Source organism: Haplochromis burtoni, unplaced genomic scaffold, assembly GCF_018398535.1.
Source record: "Haplochromis burtoni strain Fernald_Lab_line unplaced genomic scaffold, NCSU_Asbu1 Contig_149, whole genome shotgun sequence".
Taxonomy (NCBI): domain Eukaryota; kingdom Metazoa; phylum Chordata; class Actinopteri; order Cichliformes; family Cichlidae; genus Haplochromis; species Haplochromis burtoni.
Window position 1 is genome coordinate 1,195,011 of NW_024582510.1, and position 23,167 is coordinate 1,218,177.

The following is a 23,167-nucleotide window of genomic DNA, read 5'->3' on the forward strand; positions in this document are numbered from 1 at the left end:
TGAAGTTTCACTTTTTCTTAACTTTGAAATATAAATATGTCATTTCTAATCTGCGCTTAACTGTTTTGCATTTATGCCGAATGAAACCAAGTATTTATCTGACACGTTTGCTATTATTTTGGCTTTTCTCCCCCTCCTCATCATTGTTTTGCCTTTAGTCAAAAAATAGTGAAAACCCTGTACCACAGATTCTGCAAACTGGAGGTGACGTCTTTTTAAAGTGGTTAAAAAAATATTCTGTGGATTTCTTGTCATCTGTTAAGTAAATGTTGACCGCACACTGTGATGGCTGTAACGTGCTTGCACCTTTGTGCATTTAGTTTGGTTATTCATAAGCCTCATTTAGCTTCCTGTTGCCGCTTGGAGGTATAGTTGGCGAATATGCTTATTTACTTTATTTCTGACAGGTGTGCGTGCGTAGTAAGCATATACACCTCGAACCGGCAGATGCTTGGCTTAGCATAAAGAGCGAAAACAGAAGGAAACGAAGTGAATCCGCATTATCGCACCACATTATCACACATTATCCACCGTAAAAACAAGCCATCGCAAAACAAAGAAAAACAGACTGCTGCTCATTCTTCCTCTGCAGGACCAGTAACGTCCTAGAGCCTCTGCTGGCTGCAAATACAATATAGCTTTAGTGAGGATAAGAGGCGGTTCAACCCCAGTACACTGAACCCAAGTTTTCCTCATTGCATTCATCACAGTAATGTTTGTGTTTGTAAGAATGGCTGAATTGTAGTTAAAAAGTGCTCAGTGAGAGTAGAAAAGCACTTTATAAGTACCAGTCCATTTATTATTTACTGCTGACTGTACCAGCATGATTTGGAGAGGACGATACTGGTCCTGTGTGGAACTAACAATTATTTCCAGCTTGTTTTTCCCACTATAATTAGAATTAACCTCGTACTAAGATAACTACCTGCTCACTTCAGCTTCAGATTTACTGTCCAGATGTGTGAGAGGTATTCATTTTCTTACTGTCACAACATCATCAAAATATTCTTTCGTTTTATTCCTCCTGTTGATGAAATGCTCCCCTGCTCTGAACATTTGCCTGCTAATATTTTGTCCAAAAGTAAATAAATATATAATGCTCGGCATTAGTTATACTAAGTGAGTGTTTATGTCAAATATAAGTCCATAAACAGATGGGAAATCTGCAGTAATAATGACAAAGTAGCTCAAGAACAGCTGCTAAACTAACTAATATTCAGTTTTAATTCATTTCAAGACAAATTTAAGGAAGGATCATATTTGAAAAGCTTAAATTTGAGGTAGCGTGGTCTGCTCTGAGCAAAAAAAATCATAATGAGAATTGAATTAGGTGGGTTGATTGCATTAATCTGAATATTAAATGCCTTAAAGGTCTTTCAAAACCTCAAATTCTTATGGTCCCCCCCTGCCTCCTACCTCCTCTCCTCCTCCTTGTTGCTTGTGTGACGCACGGAGCTCACCGTACGTGTGCAAAATTTATTTTCACGCTGAAGTGACTGAAATGTGCTTCCTGTCCCACACGGCCCATCGAGGCGTCGCTTGACGCCACATCGGCCGTCCGTCGCCAAGCTCAGTAAAGCGGAACCGCCGCAGCGTTGTTTCTTCTGTGTCACAGCCCCTCAGCAGCCAGGGGGAACTCGAGACGCTGACTGGATGCAGTTTGACATGCAGCTTGTTTTTACTTCCAGTTTCTTCTTTTTTTAGACTCCTCAAAGAAAGAAGTGGGTGTTTGTGTACAGTTGAGAGCTCGCTGCTAAATTTCAGTGACTGTTTCACGTCTTATGTGAAACTGTCGGGCTCAAACGGTGACATCAAATTCAAACTGAAAAGTTGCTCACAGTTCAGTTAAGGGTTTTTAAGGGTTTTTTTCCTCACAGAACAGGAAATGTGTGCTAGAGCTGAAACAATCAGGAATTGACTGATAACAGTTTGATTTGATTTTAGTGGTTTGAATGATTGAATAAGCATTTTAATATCTTTTCAAATGAATAGTTCAAACTTTACTTCCATATTTAAGAGTTTACATGGTGTCGAACATGAGAAGAGTTGTGTTGTTAGTTGGGGTTTGAGTGCTCTTATTGTGGTAGATCACCGTAGCTGCAGGGGGAAGCTGTTCCAGCTGAGAGAGCTCGGTCGGCGGCGAGAGCCAGACGGGAACTGGGAATACTAAAAGCTTCTGGTCGATGGATCGATGGATAAATAACCCGGGGCGAGCCCGTGCATGTGTTTTTATGTGACGAATAATATTTTAATACTAATTTAATGCTGATTAACCAAATCGCTGATGGTCCTAACGCTTTCTACGGCTGATTAAATATTTCTTGATTTCAGCTTCTCACATGTTAAATGTTTCCCTCGGTGTATTAAATCACTGTAAGCACGGTGTAAAGTATTAAGCTCTGGATGGCTCTAATGGACATTTCTCACTAGTTTCCGATGCTTTCAACCCAACAATTAAGTGACGGATTTAAAACCCAAATGAATCTTTAATAGAAACAAAATGAAATAATTAGTCGCAGTCGTGTGTAAAGTAGTTGTTTCATTGAAATTAAATAGTGGTGTTATATTGAGAGTATGTTATATATAAACAGATTCAGCATATGAACAACAAAGTGGAATTTGAAGGCATAAGACGTGATTTTTGGTACTGGAAGTCTTCTGAATAGGACCGACCAATCAGCTTTGACTGAATGCAGGTGAATAATTTCTACAAACAGACGTTGGCTGAAATAATGTCTTTAATCATTGGGCTTATTCTGATGTTGATTTATCTTTTTCAATTTTATCTGCTTTCATGGTTGGACTGTAAACGGTGACAGGAAGTCTTGGTGTGTGCATCAGGCACCAGATATGTGCTGGCTTCAGAACCAAAACTTCAGCTGTTACACCCAAACCTGATTCCACTTTTACTTTAGTGCTAGTACGTCTACTCAAGGACCCTAAGTCTTTGTGTACGGCTCTGCTGGTTTTTTTGTTTGTTTTAAAACTCTGTAAGTTGAATATATTTTGTTTTTTGGTCTGGTTTTGTTTTAGTTCTGACACCTGGTTAAATTTGTGTTTCAATGCAATTTTGACTTCGCATTTTGGTTCAAGGGTTAAGGAACAACTTTTCAAGCTTTGACCAACAGTGAAACAAATCTGCAGAGATCCAGAGAAATCACAACTCTGCACGACTCAAAAAAAAAATTTTTTTTTAAGATTATTTTTGAGCTTTTTATCTTTTATGACAGTTTGGCAGCAAAGAGGGAGCGAGTGCATGGTAAGAAATGCAGCAAAGGGCTGCAGGCCGGACTCGACCCCTGGCTGCTGCCCCACAGCCATAAGTCATACAGGCATCTGCTCAACCAGTGAGCTAAACTGGTGCCTGTATCTGTCAATTCTTTCTATTCGTTTTAAGGAAAGCCATACCCCGTAGAAACTACCTTGATTTTTTTTTTCTAAATTAAAGATTAGAGGAAATTATTGGAATAAATTAGAAACAAATAATAAATCTGGGATATTAACTGCAGCAGCATCTTAATTTTCTTGGGTAGCTTGTTAATAATTTTTCTACAAAACGAGCTTGACACCTTCCGTGATTTGCAGCTGCGGGATGGAACGCATCATTTATCGTGTCTTGGCTTTGCGTTTGGAAGTCTGGTTCTCTCTCGTCTATTTTGGTGCATACAGTTTTTTGGGGGAGAAGGTTTTTAATGCGTGCGTGGACCGAAAAAGATAGAAGAGGATAATATTCACGTTCATCTCCGCCCGCACCATTAAAAACCCCTACACATGAACACAAACACGCACTCTTCTACCCACCCGGTAGGTTTCTCGTTATATCAATTTTTCACAAGGGTGCCCACGCGGTCCCAATAATCAGTGGCCTCCAGTCTGCTGCTTCTTCCACCTACAGTTTCCTGCGGAGGCAGCAGTACTGTACCGATAGCGCACCAAACCTCTGTCTTTGTCTGTGTGCAGGAGGGAGGGTGTGATCTATTTTTCATTTGTTGACTGGGTGTTTGCAGCTTCATCACTGTGAGGATGCAGTAGCTTTAGCTCTTATTAGCATTATTTTTAGAGGTAACTCAGACAAGTGCACCTCTGTCACTGCATTGTTCAGCTTGTGTGTGTGTTTGCTGCCCTGTGTATAAGATCCTCATCTCTCCTCTCTTGATGGTGATACATTATTAAAAGCTGCCCGCCTGAAGCTCCAGTTGATGCCGGGGTTTTTAAAATATTTTTTTTAACTCTTACCTGCCCTGCTGCTGTCACTTCCACTCAACACGCTGCTCATAAACAACACGGTAAACAGCTCGACTCCTGCCCCCCTTCATCCACATCCCTTCCACCTTGTCGCCCCCGCTTCGTGGGATGTTTAGCAGACAGCAGCTGATCTCCAGGCTGCGGGGCAGGATGAGGATCAGCAACCCTGAACCACTTTTCCAAAAAACTGATGGCGCACTGCGTAAAATGTAAACATGAAGAGAAAATAATGATTTTAAAATATTTATTTTTATGTTAAAAAAAACGTATTTGTTCAGATATAAATGGGGTTTGCAGAAGTAAAAACTGGGAAGGAGTCTCTGCTTTGACTCTGAGGGCAAACAGTCCCAGCAATTAAAACATAGCATTTCTCCAAGTAATATGCAAATAACAGCCACGTATCTGTGGTACGCAATATAACTGAAGAAGTCAGAAAATCAGAAGGAATCTCTGTAAGGGACAAGTCTGTGCAAGCACTGGGACGGCTTTACGTTTGTAACCTGATTCTGCGGCTCACTCAAAAACCAGTAACACAGTCTGTTTCTGGATCTTTTCCTTGTTATTCGTTTTATTTGCATAGTAAACTTTTACTTTGCATGTGTGGATGCAGCAGCACAGTTGACCTCCCTGTGCCCCGGTGCAGCTACCGTTAATGCTAAAGGGTTCTCTGCTATTCAGATGAGGTTTGGTTTGGGGTTTTTTTTTTTTTCCATAAAATGACTTACTTATTACAGCAAGACATTTTACATACATCACAGCATCTGTATTAAGAGTTTATGTCCAGCCCGTAGCCCAGACCCACTGAAAACATTTATTAGGAAAAAAAATAGATCAAAGGAGGCAGTGAGATATTAAATAGTCAACATTTTGCATCTAGATGACTAAAAGCATTTACCTTTATGAACTACATTCATCTCGTCAACTTCTAAATGCGTACAGAGACTGCTTTTAAAGAAAACAATCGAGTCCAGTCTTTACAATTTTGTAAAATTAGTTTGTTATGAAATATTTCTACTTTATCATAAAAATAGGCTTATTTTATGTTAGTGTTCACCTGAGGCAGATCATTTTTAAAATGTATATACATAAATAAAATTATATAATTTATATAATATATATGTAAATTTATAATACATTTATAACACATGCATTCTGTACATTACTTTCTTTTAAATTTCCTAATTTTAAAAAAAGATGTATATCTCGTAGCCTTGCACTCAACGATCCTAGTGGTCTATCACACTTGGGGCTTGCTACCCAATCTCAGGTGGGAGTGATGATATCTCCCCCCTGACCTGTCGTCCTGGCTCCCCCTTGCCATAGCATGTGTGTGCAGTAGGCTCGCATGGGGGGGTCTAGCCTTAGGACCCTTACTGGATACAGATGCCCCAGGCGGGAATCAATTTTGTGATGCTCTAGAGGCGTGTAGTCTTACCACTATGCTATCTATCTATCTATATATATATATATAGACCAATGATTAAAGACTGAAATTTGCTTAAATTTTTGGAAACCTCAAATATTTAACTGGTGTATCAATATTAACGTGCCAATAACCATAATTAAAATAATCAGTCCTAAAAAGAATGAAACGTGTTGCACACGCAGTATCACACTATGCAGTTGAAAGGTTTATTTTCAAAGACCTGACTTAACGGCAACAGAGGAAACTGAACCTTCTTCAAGTATAAACTAAGAATCCGTCCAGAAATTTGATCTCAGAAATCAAGCAGAAAAACACTTTAAAGAAATTTTAACCCGCATTAGATTTTAGATTCGATTTTTGTCCCGAGCCTTTATGCTCTCTCCCTCTTCATCGGTGTTAGGTGTTCCCATCATTCTCTCTGTGTCTGTGCTTTTGTGTTGATTAGATTTGATAAAGTGAGAGGGAGCTAATGCGAGGAAGGGAGCGGGAGTGGCAGTCGCCTCGCGCTGAGCTGACTAGTGATGATGATTGACTGCAGGGTAATGGGACACTCTCAGTGCGATTGGGGATTCCTCTGCGCTTCCTCATCTTTTGTTCGGTCACTCAGGAAGCACAAGCTGTACTTCCTTCGAGTCGTTTCAGTCTCAGTTCTGCATTCAGATTGGTTCACCCTGCTCGAGACCGCCGGCAGGCTGTTTTCACGGGTGTGTCCGTGATGATAAAGAATGTGTCACGCACTGATGACAACCCTTATGGACACTTATTGCACCGGTCAGCTGCTGAGGACAGCAAAAACTCAGTTTCTCCTCTGGAGGAGACAAAGATGAGATCGACAGACTGCCTTTAAAGGTGACGGCGAGTTCTGCACAGCTCATGCATCTGCCAGCTGTTGTTATGAGTATTGTACGAGGGGATGCCCATGTTTAATAATAGCGTCATTGTCAAATGAAGCCATTCAGGGAGCGATCAGGATTCTGTAGAAGAGAAAATATTGTTGCCTGTACATCTGTCATTTAAACTATAATTACATAAAAGAACAAACCGGGCGTTTATCAGAGTTGAAATGGTTCCCTATTTGGCTGCAGACGGCTTTATTTCCTACAGCTGGTGCAACTGGCATGATTTCAGCCTTTCTGTCTATTAATCCTGCTCTAATCAGAGGGAACCAAATTAAAAGACTGTAAGGAGAAGCTACGTACAGCACAGCTGAAATACTAATTTCATTAATCTGCTAAGTACTTTGTTGATTAATCTTTTTTTGCAAGTAAAGTAATAGTAATTAAAAAAAAGATGTTTATGTTGCCAATTTTTCCTTAAAAACAGTTCATGAACCCATATTGTTGGAATTGGTATCAAATGAGACACAACTGAGAGCAGATTTCTAAATATTTTATGAGGAAATAAAGTAAATTGTGGATTTTGTCTGTTATCTAATCAATTAAAGGACAGATAAGCTTTGATTTCTACCGTATATGCCTGTTTTATCTCTCACTTAATGCTGACAATCCTTTCTTAATAATTTTTGCCAATAAATTGATTTCTTGGCCCCCTGAGCCAAATGTGAAACTGCCAGATTTCTTTTAAAAGCTGCACAAGACAAACAAAAGCAGGAACATTATCTAAACAGCAAATGTCTTACCCACAGTTACCTGAATAGGTTCAATGCTTTAGTGCTGTTTCGAAGCAGGACTGCAATAAATTGTTTTTATTCTCAGTCAATCTACTGTTTCTTTTAAATTGTTATTAATTTATGAATTCATTTACCTTTTTTAATATTATTTAGTTAATGATCTGTAAACAAAGCAGAGAAAACCAGCTGGAGGAAGGGAATGTGGAGTACCATATATTCCTTAATAAATGACTTAATTATGCATAAATGATCAGTGTGCTTTATTTGCTAATTAGCGTATGGTTGCTCAACTAATTATCACCATCGATTGCCCATTTTTACGGAGTTGGAAAATGTCCTCGTCTGTGAGTGAGCGCATGCATCAGCTAGTGTGAGGGTGTCTTTGATGGGTGTTTGATGGTAGCGTGTGAGTGAGTGTTTGCACAGAGCCGGGTGGGTACAGCAGGCTGGTGGAGGTGCTCGAGTTACATAATCCCAAACTCCCTCCCGCGCAGTGACAGCGAAGAGGGGGGCAGCTGCCGAATCCCATCTTGTCATCTCCGCTCTCCTTCTCCTCTTCCTCTCCTCTTTCCCGTTTGATCCAGCAATAAGCGCCCGCTGTCCTCCTGCTTCCTGCTATCATCCACACATCAGCTTCAGGCACTTCAGTCCACCTATCTGGATCGAACTATCACGGACACGACACCAACCTTTTCCACAGAATTTGTTCTAATTTAGTACCTCAGACGTGATTAAAAAGACGGCTCAAACTATGGTCCAGCAGCAGTTTTCGGGCTTCTCGTTGGCGTGCTGGTGTAGTGTCGCGCATACTGATGACACCTCAAACCCCTCGCAGATGCTGTTTTTGTGAAAAACAATTATCCCCCTCCCCACACGCATCTTTGATGCTATAACAGGGGAAGCTGAAGCCAAACTGTTGGGGCCATCTGAAACACGTGAATTTTGTGCATATGGCTGCCATGAAACGCTGCCACAGTGCTGTCGATGGCCGCCATTTGGCTCGGCGAGGCCCAGCAGGGAAGGCTGTTGAGTAAAATATGAATTTTTACAAGCTGGCAGTGACGGGAGGAGGGTGTATGAGCCTGGTGGTTATTTGTTGGCCAACAGGCAGAGGGACTCTCAGCGGGGATCCAGTGCCAGGGAGATGCAGTTGTGATGCTGCTCGATGTAGGGTGAAATGTAATATTATTATTATCCATTAGGAGGGTGGGGATCTAGTTTGACATAGGTTGTTTGTTTTTTTTAGAAGTTTAGATCTGCAGCTCATCTGTTTGGATGGGCTTCCCCTCCTACCCAACACTCCTCGCCCCCCCCAGAAGTGCAAGGTTGTAAACTCACATCAGGTGGGCGCTGGTATCGAAAGGTGTGAACGTTTTCTTTGCCGTTACGTCATCTTTGCCCTGGGGGTAACGGTAATCATATTTCCTAGTCATCGTAGACAGCACAGAGAGAGGAGTGGGCTGGAAGATATCGAGCGGGGGGGGCATTAAAGATTCGTGGTTGTCATGACAGCAACCAGAGAGGAGACTGACTCCCTCGCCCACTAACCTCAGCCTAATTGACATGCACCCGCCCACTCAGGCCTCTCCCAGCCTGATCATATCCTGAGATATCACGTTTTATAGATCAAAGATCAGGAGTCGGCACCCTCGAGACTGAGGGCGAACTTCCATCTGCGTTTCGCTGCTGTCCTGTTGTTTCATTTGTAGGAGAACAGAACAACCTGTACATCTCTTTACAGTCATCAGCTGCACATCAGACTCCTTTGTGATTTAAGTAAGACAAAGTACCACTGCATGTTTAAGTTGCATATCGATCCATGGTCCACTAAATTATTAAAGCCTCTTGCTTACAGTACAGTCTACTTAAGCGCACCAAACTCCCAGGGCAGCAGTCCAATGTGCTTTGTAAGGGCGATGATCTTTTTTTTTGTGTTTAATGGTTAGAAGGAGCCAAAAGAATTGGAGTATGTACAGCACAGTGTTTTTAAAAAGCAGTTCAAGGATCCTACAAATAGTTTTTCTTCCCTTCTATGCTCTGTTTAAAACCACACTTGTAAGCAGTTGCCCTATAAGTGGCTCTGTCTGACTTTAATGTCCTCAAACTGTGTTTTTTTTGTTTTTCTCGCTTCCTTCAAATTTTGTGGTCATGTTACACAATGCAGCTCTCTGCTTTTCATCACTACTAACATTTTGTATGGATTCCTTTGTGCTGTTTTTGCTGAGGTTATGGTACAATTACACCAATTTTTTCTTTTAGATGGCACTGGGATGGTCGCAAAGCCCACATGTAGCCCTCACCCACACTACCTCAGCAACCCCAGCAGCCATAATGAGGCAAATATGAGCAACCCCATAATAATTCCCTGCTTGTTTAATAATTCGGGCGCTCTGAGTAGAATATTTTTCTCGTCCTTATTGAGGGTAGTGCTGCCTCGCCCCTTTCCACTCACCCACGCTGGGGTTTCCTGATCTTTTCCACGCTCCAGAGCTCGACTTCATGGGTGTCATTCAGCGCGAGGGGGTCGTGTTTGCAGCTTGTTATGTAAGAAGAAGAATATGCTCTATGATAGCTTACACTCCGCTCTCCTAACATACACAACCACTAATAAGATTTTTGGTGGGCAGTAATCACTTACGCCCTTGTTTGCCAGCGCGCTCTAATACGAGACATATGTATATCACGCTGTGTAGACTATGAAGCATATGCTCTCTGAAGTCTACCTCGGAACCTCCCGACCACTAAAATAAGCATTTATTATCTCAAATTGGTTTGCAGCAGCACAGATATTTACACGAGGAAGCCGTGAGGGTGAGCCGTGGTAGCCATGACTCTGAGGGAAGCTTCGGGATCCTCTCTGTTTGGAGAAATACCGTGCCGCCTTCGTTGCCAGGAAAACACAGCAGTTCCTTTGCCTTTGGATGCCAAGGGCGTTCACGTGGTCATTTATATGTAAACAAATGCGTACCTCTGTCTTTGCTCTCTTTTTATCTACCATTTTGTTAAAGATGTGCAGATAAACAAACGCTCTACCCTCTCCTCGTGTGCCTCGGTTGCTGTGTTTCTGCTGGCAGGGTGCCTTTGTTTTGCTCTACAGCAGCGCAGGGGTGGGGACGCATTATGTAATTCACGGCGTGTGCCTGGGATATAGGGAGGGAGAGAGACTGAGAAGGGTGTGACTATAGTAACACAAACACACAGAGATGATGACATAATCCCTGACCTCCTCTGTGGCCTGCTTGTGTCCTCCCCTCTGAGTATTCCCGGCATTGGACTGTAAATTTGGGAACCACAGAGGAACATCCTCTTTCACTCTCCATTAACATTTGTGCAAAATTACTCCCACCGGTCCTCAAGGACTCCGCTTGCACTCTAATGTCAGAAGCAGGCCATAGAAGTCTTTGTGGGTTTGTTTTTCCATCCATTTTCCATGGATGGTTTGGGAAGGCACGTACATGCTACAGTAGTGGCCAGGCTCTGGTATTGTGTGTTACATGCAGAATTTTACATTTTGCTTATAGAAGCCTGCAAAAAAAAAAAAAAAGTCAAATTACTGCAGTATCCAGGAAACAAAGCTGTCAAAACAGCTCAGAATATGTTTTGCATAATAGAAAGTGAGGAAAAGAAGAAAGAGCTGCTAATGGTCCATCAGATTTCCTGAAAGTAATGAGTTTGCACTTTCATTTTTCATATGCATTTTTTTATTGTTATGGTTTTAATGAATAAATATGTCTGCCTGTTGCTTGAACTTGGAGAAGAAGTCAGAGTTTTGAACATAAATTAGAAATAATGAGTGCTGGACACGTACTTTCATATTCTGTATCCTTCCTCACTCCCACAGCCAGTGGCAGTGACCCTGCAAGAGCAGGAAACCAGAGGATTTAACTCATCTCTTTGCCTCTATTCCACTGTGTATAACTCACTCACGCCACAACGAGCCAGTCTATATAATTAATATTGATTACAGTACTGCGTCACCTCCCACACATCCATATGGGTCATACAAAAACAGGTTCTTAACCTGCTGGATGTGGGTGATATGCTGTGACATATAGAAGAGCTGAATTGAATACTCTTGTGCCCCCCGAGGGGCAAAACTGCAGTTAAATATGCAAATTGATCTGTGGGTTAGAGTGCACACTGTGATAATGACAACGAACCCACCTTATAGACTTGTTTGCAAACTTAATCTGTGTATCAAACACCCTCGTACTGCTCTTTTCTGTAAGTGGGTGTGCCTGCGTGATTGTGTTTTTGTGTGCGCCCCCCTTCATATGATTACAGTAGTTTCCATAATGGAATAGTGCACTCTCTCTGCTATGGAAGAATGTCTGTTTTTCATTTGAAAGACCTTCATCCTGCTGCAGCCGTGTGGGAAGCATCCCCAGAATCATTAGTTCATTCTGCACTGCCTCGACTGTCGAGCGCGCTGCTCTGTGCTGAAAATGGTTTCTGTTCTTGTGTTGCAGATAAAATCGAGGAGGCACAGAAAGAGCTTAAAGACCCCAAAGGCTCACAGAAAGGTAAGAGATCTCTTATCAAACCTTGCAATTTCCAGAGAACTGTGAGGAAAGCTTTCTCTTTCATTTTTAATGTAGAATATCTTCTCTTTCACCACCTCAGGGTTTAAAGTGAATTAAATAAGTAATTTAACCTAAAATAAAGCACAAGCAAAAAGCGCAAAATAAATGCAAAATCACTGATGTGGAAAGGAAAGATTATTACATCGGTCACATCAGTGAGGCACGGCAAGCACATTTCACCCAGAGGAAACCCAAAGTGCTTCAGGGTACGCGGGCAAAAACACTGAAAAAAATTATAATAAAAAAGTAAAAACAACAGTGATTTACTGTTATTAATATGAATAAATCCTGCATTTAAACAGGCAGACTCATTAAGGTTTTTATGGTAATAAAGTGCTTGAACTCGTGTTTATTGTAAGAGGTACAGCTAATGTTAGAAAGGCTTGCAAACCTGATATAAGTACTGTATTTAAAGGTAAAAAGAGAGCAGAGGTAACTGCCCTTATAAACATCATGTGTGGGTTTTTTATTTTTTATTTTAGTGAAGACTGTTGATGCATTTATCATGTCTTCTGAGCATGAAAGCAGATATTAGTGGCAGATGTTTATGTGGTTGCACAAAAATGTCCCATTTAAATTTTAAGGTTTTCTTTAAAAGCAATTAGATATTTAACTACCAAGTACTGTAGAGCTGTTGATGCTTCCAGGTTGGTGTGAACTTGTAATTTCTACCTGGTCTCCAGTGAAATGTGTGATTTATACTTCTGCAGTGAATCTATGTAGAGCGTACGACGTAGCCTTTCACAGGTGTGTGACGCTGTTGCCAAATTCAACCCCTAAACCACGATGGGCTGCCAGTGATCTGGTGGATGGAGTTTATTTATTTTTTTGTTCACGATCCATTCATAATCATGTGATAATGCTGCAGTTAAATTGAAATAATAAAAAATATATAAATTATTATTATCCGTCTCCTCTAAAGATGAACCCGGCAATTAAATTGGAGAATTGCGTCATCTACTAATCAGAAGATCAGGGTTTGATCCACAGCTCCTCTAGCCCTCTGTGTTGATTTTCTTTGGGCAAGATGGTGTTAGAGCGTGTACGTAAAGGGTAAAAATGGCTCAACTGCAAAGAAGAGTGCGCTGTGTGCGCCTAAGAGGACTTTAAGTGCTCAGTAAGAGTAGAAAAGCACTATATAAGGACCAGTGTATTTACCATAAAATGTTTCCTTTGTTTTGATCTGTGTGCATAAATTCTCAGTAATCTTTCCATTGTGCCCCGACTGAACACATGAACAGATTCTTTGATAAGTGGACTGTTGTGTAACTACATTGAAATAGAAAAGCCAGTTTGACTAAGCTGTGCCTGAGAATCAGCCTGCTGTGCATTTTCCTTTTAATGACACTCAACCTTTGATTGAATCATCCACTGTAAATGGGATTGGGTGGTGATTCTAAACAGGGTATAAATATCTCAGTCCACTTCTTAAAGTACAGCAGGTAGTTTTATCACTGCCAGCAAGTCAAAGGGTAATCTCTTTGGCAACCTGCCGTATGAAGAAGTATGTCAATTGCCCTTGGTCTAGATAACTAAAGGATCGCCTTTATTTTACATTAAATATATTATTTTAATGCAGTTACAGGAAAATAAGAGTGTTTAGAAATGAGGAGAAGGTTAACAAAAAGGGCCGTTTATCTCGGTGACTGTTAATGATGGAAAACTTGTGGTGAAGTCATGTCCCTTTGAGAACTGGTTTGTGTAGTTTGGATGAATAAATATTGCCTTTCCCATGTCTTTTAGCTACAGTTTGTACAAAGATTGTTTTTAAGCATCAATTAGAAAAGGTTATTTTAAAAAACAGGGTTTGTTCAGAAGACCTTGTTATATTGATTGCATGGCAGTTTTAAAGCCTCTCTAGTTGCATGGTTGCGTGGAGAATGGATTTACTTATGTAAAGGGAAGCCCTTGAAAGAACCCTGAAGTCATCTTGGGAAATACCTACACAGGCCAGGAAACTGTGACAGGCTGTGACACTGCTACTCTTGTGCAACATGCCCATGAAAACACTTGCCTCAGTCATTATTATGGGACACCATTGCATGGGTGTGCCCTTTTTTAAAACAGTGCACCTATTATTATAAGAATGCAGCTCAGTAAGCACGCAGATGTACTTTGTTATACGCTAGTTATTTGCACCATTTTCTGATCAGCCGAGCCTTCATAGGTCAACATTTCTTATCAACAAGGGCAAGAAATGACTGTTACTTGCATAATAAAGCGTGGGGTCTCTGTGGTATTAGTCACACAGCTAACGAGTGCGAGGGCGAAGTATCTTCACTGTAGTATACGTCTATCATTATCTAAATAAAACAAATTATCGATAAGCTGATGGAAAACAAAGTAGGCTGCAGAGAAAGCTTTCACAACTGGAATGTTGAAGCTCTCAAAAAGCTGTTTAAGACATATTTTTATATATAAAAACCACAAATGTTATGTATTTGTTTTACAGTTGGATTAAAATGATAACACATGTACATGTAAATGATTATCTTGCTATGTAACTGTGCAGTATGATCCAGAATGGTGTCACTATTTGTCACTAAATTTGTCACTGGAGATAACACAGCTTATATAGTACAGAATTAATAGTAAAAGTAGTTAATTTATTTAAATAGTGGGAAATAAAGCAAAAACAGAACAGTCAGTAATTTTAATAGACTGCAGTCTACTTGTTTTATTGTTTCCAGTTGGAAGATGGTGCTGGTATTGAGATTAAAGTGCGTTTCAAACATTCTTCATGTGCTATAAAGGGGTAAAACAGAAGCACTGTAGTGTGTGAGCTGTTGATCTTTTTCTTTTCCTGTGTGCATTTTTGTTTTAGTTTCATGGAACAAGAAGAGTTAGTTATACGAAAAATATGATTTTCAAAATGGCATTAGAGTTATTTCCTGTGTCCAATAGAGATTACATTTAAACTCATTTTATAAGCCAAGGTTGTCAGCAGTAGAAGTTAATTTTTTCAATAATGTCGTTTGTGCTAACTCTTTGTGGTAGCACTGGAAGAGAGGAGATGAAGGAAATGGTTATTATACCACCTTAATTATTGTCTCTGTCTCCACAGGGCTATCTGACAGCAGTCGAAGAAATGCGGACAGCATAAAGGGTCTTAAGAGGAAGAAGGTTGTTGCAGAGAATCAGCTAAAGAAAATTCCAAAATCTCCAGTGAAGAAGCCCCTGCAGTCAAAAACATCTGCTGAATCTGCTCTCCGAGGATCTTCGTCCAAGGAAACTCCGCATTCTTGCTCCTCCTCCTCCAACAGTCCTTCCCACAATCTTTCAACATCGCCCAGTGGAGAAAGTGACCAAAAGTATGCTCAACCAGTTGCAGCGTCCCCTGACAAGGGGTCATTTTCTGCTGAGGCTGAAAGGCTGAAGCAGGAAAAATCATCTTCTAGGCCACCATCGCTTGAGCTCACAGCTGGTGAGGAGGACACTCTGATTACTGCTAAAGGAACTCTAAAGCCTAAAGAAAGCAAAAGCCAAGACTCCAGCTTTGACGGAGATCCTTACGCCAACAGCGCTCCACTTGATGTTCTACTTAAGGCCATGGAGCCTGATTTTAGCACACTGGCTGAGAGAAAAGCCTCGACGCAGGTCACAGCCATCGGTAAAGCCAGTGGTGAAATCACAGCAATGCCAGGTGTCAATGTTGGTCTCCAGACCCAACCTTCCCATATGCAGACCTATTATATTGACAAACAGGGCAATGTCATTGGCATTGCAGCGCCAATACAGGGAAATCTACAAACAGCTCCACAGGGTACCGCTCCCCTTGCTACACCGCATTTTATGCCCGTTGCTTCCAATCCAGAAAATCCTAGCTTGCACATAAACTTTAATGCAGGACCATCTACTATAACTCATGCTCCTGTTCCCTCTGGCTCAAGTGCTTTGCCACAAAGCCAACCACCAGTTGTGCACACATGCCAGTCCCTCTCAGCCAGTGTTCCCAGCAGTATTCAGGTCCCAGTTACACCAGGCAGCAACCAAGTTCAGATGACCACTGTTATGACCTTTGGTGCTGAACAGGTCTCCAAGGACCAAAAGCCTAAAAAACCAGGAAAGTACGTTTGTGAATACTGCAACCGGGCATGTGCAAAACCCAGTGTGCTGCTCAAACACATCAGGTCTCACACAGGAGAAAGGCCATATCCCTGTGTTACTTGTGGCTTCTCATTCAAAACCAAGAGCAACTTGTACAAGCACAAGAAATCACATGCTCATGCCATAAAACTGGGTCTCATTGCACGCTCCGAATCAGGAGGTGGATCGCTATCTCAAGAGTCTGACAAAACCACAGGAACACATTCAGAGGCAGAGGAGAGTGGAGACAGCGATGAGGAAGGTAGCACTGCCGACTTAGACCCCGACTCGTCACAGAGCAGTGTGGCTGCTTTGTCTGAAAACAGTTTACTGAGTGCAGGTGGAACACAAGCCAACCATGGGGAAGTGGACTTATCCGGTGTTTCTGACTCAGTCAAATCATCCCCAGCTCAGAGAGCTCACGAGCCTAAAGTAACAGCTGCACTCCCAAAAGTTGTTGTGTACCCAGTTAATGTCTCCCCCCTGAGGGCAGATAGTCCAAGAGTTACAGGAGCAGCACCTGAGCAAGCTGCTGCACAACGACAACGAGACTTCCAGACTGCCAGTCTGAGATCGAATATCACAGTCTTGTCATCTCTGAAAGGGGTGGATGGTGCAAATCCCTTACTAGAAACCGTCAGTGAAGATGAAGACCAACACTGCAAGTCTCCACTGTTAAGTGGGCATGCTCAGCTTCAGCGGCAACAAGCAACAGACTTTTCTCAGCAGCAACAGCCTAAGTGTCTACTTAGTCCACGTAGTTTGGGAAGCACTGATTCAGGTTACTTCTCACGTTCTGAAAGTGCTGATCAGGCCATGAGTCCACCCAGTCCATTTGTAAAGATAACTCCACCAGTAGATGTTGATATTGCCAAGAACACTCTTCCTAATGTCCCTCCTGTGGTTGCCTCAGTCATGCATGTAGCACATGAGCAGAGACCAAGGGCAATAGACGGACAAATGCGTCCACGATTAGAAGCCAGTGCACGCTCTTTAGAAGAACGAATTACAAAGTTGATATCTGATAATGAGATAGTAGTTGACAACAAGCAGCTGGACAGTGTAAAGCCAAGGAGGACCTCTCTTTCAAGGAGAGGTAGCATAGACTCCCCGAAGTCATACATATTTAAAGACTCTTTTCAGTTTGATCTTAAACCAATGGGAAGAAGGTCAAGTTCCAGCTCAGACATCCCCAAATCTCCATTCACTCCCACAGATAAATCAAAGCCAGTATTTCTTCTTTCTGTACCCCCCCAATACCCACCGATGGATTGTTTGCCAATAACAAGGAGCAACTCTATGCCTACTACACCAGGACACACTGCTCTTCCCCTTAATGTTGCTGCTGTCCCCCATCCTTTGCGCAGCAGCCAGTCATGTGATGACAAAATTAGTGCACTAAATGACGATGTATTTTCATCAGCTCCATCAACCCCAAATCCTGCAATGCATTCTCGTACCTTGGTCAGACAAATAGCAGTAGAGGACTTTTCCCACAATGAGAGACATGGTCTCCCCTCTGTTCGCTCCATGGATGAGAGCTATATCGGACAAAGCAATTCTGCAGAGCACATGCAAAGAAGCAGGTCTTTTGAACACAGTCAGGAAAGAAACAGAAAACCTCAGCAGACTAAAGGCACGATGTATGAGTGTGAAACGTGTCGTAACCGGTACAGAAAGTTAGAGAACTTTGAAACTCACAAGAAATTCTACTGCTCTGAACTTCATGGTCCAAAAAACAAACCAATGGCTGCCAAAGAAACTGACCAAGATGTTTTTCATGTTAATTTACAGCAGCCCATAGCAGGAGCAACCACAACTGGGCCAGGGGTACTTGATCAACAGACATCATTCAGGAAGAGGAGGAAAATGAAAAGTGTTGGTGATGAGGATGATCAGTCTCCAACTGATACTAGTGCACCTTGCTCTGTTAGTTTTGAGCTACCAGCAGTTCTGGCAAACAGGAGTTTTCCTCACCATGCTGTAATAGTAGATATACAACCCAAAATCAACCAGCCAAAGCTACCTCAGATACAGCTTGTAGCAAGAGGCATTAATTCTCCAGATTCCAGACTTTCGCCAATACGAGAGACCCAGATCAGTACCCCTGCTAAAGGAGACTTGCAAAGGCAAGGCAGCGGCACTTCAGTCATCAGACACACCAACTCTCTCAGCAGACCCAATTCCTTTGAGACGGAGTCTATTGACAGGATCTCTCCTGTTGATAGCATGGAGAAGGATCCCCTGAACAAACCCAAATCAGATGTGGCATCTGGTGTCTTACCTGATGGTTACCATGAAACCATATCAAAACCTAAGAGCACGGATTATGGAAAACAAAGAAAGGAGCAGTGCACTGATAGGACAGTGGCACCAGTTGGTGAACACTCTACTCCTATCCATCAGTCTCGCCTTGTTCGTCAAAATAACATTCAAGTTCCTGAGATTTTAGTCACAGTGGAACCGGACAGAGAACATGAAACACAGACTGCTGAACCAGCAGATAAACCTGCAGATCAGTTCAGCTGGCCTCAGAGAAGTGAGAGTTTGTCAAAGCTCCCAGCAGAGAAACTTCCCCCTAAGAAGAAGAGAATTCGTCTGGCTCAAATGGATCATTCATCGGGTGAATCCAGTTTTGAATCGAGCCTCTCACGAAGCCTCAGCAGGGACAGCAGTCTTTCTCGCGGCTCCAGCATCTCAGCCTCTTTTGACAGAGATGAGCCATCTAGATCAGAGAGTCCTTCTCGAGGAGAGTGCGTTGGTAAAATGCCCGAGACTCAGTGTTTGCCAACAGCTTTCAACACCCTTGGTGTGCCTGGAATGATGAGGCGTGCCGCATCTGAACAGATCACATGTACTCAACCCTCTGTGGAGATTTCATGTGACTACCGCAGCAAATCCTTTGACTCTGGCAATGTATCTCCAAGTAGATCTCTGTCACCTGCTGGACAGCCAAAAAGTGGACAACTCTCCCAACTTTCCCAGGTGCCACTAATTGAAAGGAGACGGGGGCCATTAGTTCGGCAGATGTCTTTAAAAATTGGACCTGAAAGTCAGCAACCTGTTAGGAAAGCTGCTGCACCTTTAGATAAACCTCTCATTGGAAATGTTAGCTCTTTCACTCAGAACAGACCCCAGCAGATTCACATTACTAGCAGGCGCACAGTGCCTCAGCCCTTTGTCCTGCACACAGAAGAACCACCACTGCAAAAGAATGAGCAAATGGTGCAGAGCATTAATTTGGGTAGCCCAACTCAGCAGCCTCAAGTCCATGGCCTTCCACATCCTTGGCACCAAACATCAAGGGTTCAAATTTGCCAAAAGATACAACAACCACTAAACCAGATCTTGGTTTGTCGAGAGAACATCCAAAACAAACCAGCTGACACAGAAGAAAAAAAGCATTTTGTGCCCAAATACCAACTACAGTGTCCAGCTCTGAGAACAGGCCAAACCTTTTCCTTCTCTGGCACACAGGGAGCTCAGATAGCCCTGCCAGTTTTAACAATACCAATTGCCAATCCGATTTTGAGCATTTCAAAATCATCTGATGTAATCCAAAATTTGTATATAGCTCAACCCAGTCAACAGGCTGCAGACAGTAAAACACAGACGATTGTTTTGTCGGGTGAACAGCGAAGAGAATCATTTGATCAAACCCAAGGAAGTGCTGTACCGCTGCCACAGATCTTGATAACTCACGAGCAGATCCACCCTGCTCACTCTGTGCCCAATAAAAATAGCCTGTCGTCGACTCCCAGTGTGGAAAGTGATTTTCGTGTTGTAACAACTGCAAAGAAAGATAGGACTCAAGCTCAGACAGGAGGCCCTCATAACCGCACTGTAGAACAAACTCCTCTTGGGTCTTTACATTGCACGCAGAAACTGGCATCAGTAACACTATGCCCGCAGCAGGAACCCACTGCATCAAGCAAACGAATGTTGTCACCTGCAAACAGCTTGGACATCTACATGGAAAAGCACCAAAAACGAGCTAAAGATGAGCATGGTGTGGCCTGCCTCACCGATGGACGATCAGTCAATTATCTTAATTCCAAGATGTCGGAGGTGACCCGACAACGGAAGCTGACACTCGTTAGGCAGGTGTGCACAACTGAACCAGTGGACAGTCCCATTGAGACGGAGGCCCCACCTCTGCCCCAGGTTAAGTCAGATGGGGAGAAGGACTCAGAGGCTACTGATGATGTTAAACCTATGTCACCTGATGGTGCTGGGATAGAAAAAGATACAATAACTGTTATTCATGAAGAGACAAGCCCTATCCTGAATACTACACTTGGTAGCCAGGGAACCTCCATGCCAGCCAACAATCTGAAGCCTCAAGAAAAAGCTGAGGAACAGAGGTGGACTCCAGCCAAATCCCCAATTAGGCCCTCCAGTTTCCACGGTGGTCAAGTGAAATTGACCACATCTGTGTCTGTGGTTAACACAAAAGACAGCCACCGCCTGTCTTTCCCCAGCCTGAAGACCACCACCACTTTCACATGGTGTTTTTTGATGAAAAGGAAACCTCTCCATGTTCAACAGACCGACCTGAAGACTTCAGCATACGCTACCTGGACAGCCAAACCCAACAACCCTAACCCACTGGGGTTGCCTACCAAGGTGGTCATGTCTTTGTTTGACTCCAAGCAGAGCTCCAAGAAAATACACTACACATCAGCCATAAAAACAAGTGGGAAATCGGACATCTTGTCTTACTCAGGCAAGCTGAAGGATGTCATGCCCAGGGTAAGACTAACTTTCTGCAAAGTCTGAAATATCATAATGTTGTAATGATGACTTGTTTCTTGAGTCACATCCAAAAATATCATATTTTTCCTGCAGTTGCCAGTAACCCAAAAGTCTGTATCAGTTGAAACCAAAAGTAAAGTGCAGCCAGAGACTCAAGCCAGCAACGATTCAGACAAGGACTTGGTCACTACAACAGAACCGAGGCGAATCAAAATATTTGATGGCGGGTATGAAACGGAACAATCTGATTATATTCAAAATGTTAGCAACATTATGTTAGATTTTGTGCTCATGGTTACATTTCAAACCCACAGGTACAAATCTAACGAGGAGTATGTTTATGTACGTGGCCGTGGGCGAGGTAAATACATCTGTGAGGAATGTGGGATTCGCTGCAAGAAGCCGAGCATGCTGCGCAAACACATCCGTACTCACTCTGATGTCCGGCCGTACCATTGTGTCCACTGCAATTTCTCCTTTAAGACGAAAGGTGAGTGCCATGTGATTATAGTTCGTACAATGCAGCTGAATAAGTCCCTTTTAAATGCAGTACATGCATGTATGATTTTTCATTTGCCTTGTCTTTTGATAATTAGTGCAGCCTCGTATAAACAGGAACAAATGTAGTTCTGTTAATGTCTTTAAAAGTTATAGCTCTTTCTCACGCCTGATTTTGCAATATCAAACTCTGTATCTGTAACACACAGGAACTGAAAGAATTTACTCTTTCCTTTTACAAGCTGTGAAATTAAAAATGTTATTCCACCATCTCTTAAACCAAGACAGTATGATTCACCATTCTTTATCGAACTTGCCTACCCACGCGACACTGCAGAACAGTACTTGGTGTCAGCAACCCACGTTCATTTAAAAATGTCTTTATCAGTTACTCACCCTTTACATAGAGCTTTCCCAAAGACCGCATACTCTTACATAAACTCCTTCTGTGCTATTGTTCAAGCTCTACCCACCCGTAAGACCTCATTGCCTCCCTTTTTGTTATAGGCAATCTGACCAAGCACATGAAATCCAAGGCCCACAGTAAGAAGTGCATGGAGATGGGGGTGCCTGACGGTCTAATTGACGATCAGGATGCTGAGGACTCTGGTACGGTGCTTTGCTCCTCGGGGTTTTCCTTGAGGGAATTGCACAAAAGCCATAACTTCTATAAGATGAACAGTTTGTCTGTAAAATATGAGTTTTGTATTACTACAGTTGCATATATAATATTGACTTAATTCAGATTTACTTATACAGTCAGCTTTGATTTCTAACAGCAGGATTGCCCTTCTTTTAATAGTTTAATGGCATGAAATATAAAACATGAAGTGTCCCTGCTTGTGCTCTGTTGCTATGTCGATCAATGGCTTTGCCACGGTCTAATTAGAAATTCTAAATGCAGCTTCTTCCTCTTAACTCAAAGCGCATGTGGGCGACATGCACAGCGTTTAGAAAGAGGAAATTGCTGCATCTAATTTTAGAAAAAAAGAGAGGGAGAGAGAGGCTGCCTGAAAACATTCTGTGGTCCAAGTCTCTAACAGCTTATTTGTTTTTCCTCCTCTGCCTGTGATGGAGCTCAGGGGCGTATGGTGGTGTAGGGTGTGAAACACTGCAGCAGCAGTACAAAACATCCACGAGTAGCGGGATTTTCAGTGCTGTTTATTCTCACTTTAAGAAAGAAATCTTGGATGATAATCAAAGTTATTTAGTGAATGAGTTTTTTTTCTAGCTGTGATGACGTGTAAGTACAGCAGATTTCAGAGACAAGAATTCAATTTTTCTTCTCACGTATTTCCTCGGCAGGAGACCGCAGTCAGGTGAGCAGTGCTGACCGCCAAGATTCAGATGGAGATGACTCCGATGGTCCTGATGATGAGGAGAATGATGACAACGAGGAGGAAGAGGAGGACAGCCAGGCAGAGTCGGGACTCTCTACCAATCCTTCTGTGTCTGCAAGCCCGCAGCACATCTCTTCCAAAGAGGCTGACGTCCCTCCTAGCGCACTCCTAGCCCAGATGTCGATCAGCTCCATCTCCCTCCCTCTGTCCCAGCCTCCAGTTCCCGAATCCCACACAACATACTCCGAATCTGTCCCCATGATGAGCCCCGTGTTCCTGAGCAAGCATTCGGGGTCCTGCTGCAGTCAAATGGCTTTCCTTCACTCTCCTCCACCTGTTGCCACCACATCAGAGTCCTACACCTCAGACACAGAGTCGGTGCACATGATGAGCCCAGTGTCACCCTGCAGGCAGATGTCCATCGACTACCCAGACTTTGATGTGCCCCCTAGTCCCCCAGTGCAAGGCAAGGGCTCCAAAATAGGCCAGGTGAGACCCTTATTTTCTCACTGTGTCCCCCCCCATCCCTCCCTGTCTGCTTCCCTTCTTTCCTATCCATACCCTTACTTTGACTCCTGCATGCAAGGCACTTCCACAAAACTCC

The 23,167-nt window shown here is 42.6% G+C and overlaps 1 protein-coding gene across 5 annotated transcripts in view; it reads left to right on the top strand.

Annotated features, from left to right (window-relative positions):
* The window catches only part of hivep1 (HIVEP zinc finger 1), a 65,709-nt gene that overhangs the window by 40,703 nt on the left and 1,839 nt on the right, over positions 1-23,167 (top strand). For all 5 annotated transcript variants that reach the window (XM_005942664.2, XM_014340192.2, XM_014340190.2 and 2 more), the window contains 6 exons: positions 11,771-11,824; positions 14,949-20,722; positions 20,819-20,952; positions 21,040-21,215; positions 21,731-21,832; positions 22,529-23,052. In XM_005942664.2, the coding sequence (XP_005942726.1) occupies positions 11,771-11,824; positions 14,949-20,722; positions 20,819-20,952; positions 21,040-21,215; positions 21,731-21,832; positions 22,529-23,052 (6,764 nt within the window). The remainder of the gene's footprint in view (positions 1-11,770; positions 11,825-14,948; positions 20,723-20,818; positions 20,953-21,039; positions 21,216-21,730; positions 21,833-22,528; positions 23,053-23,167) is intronic.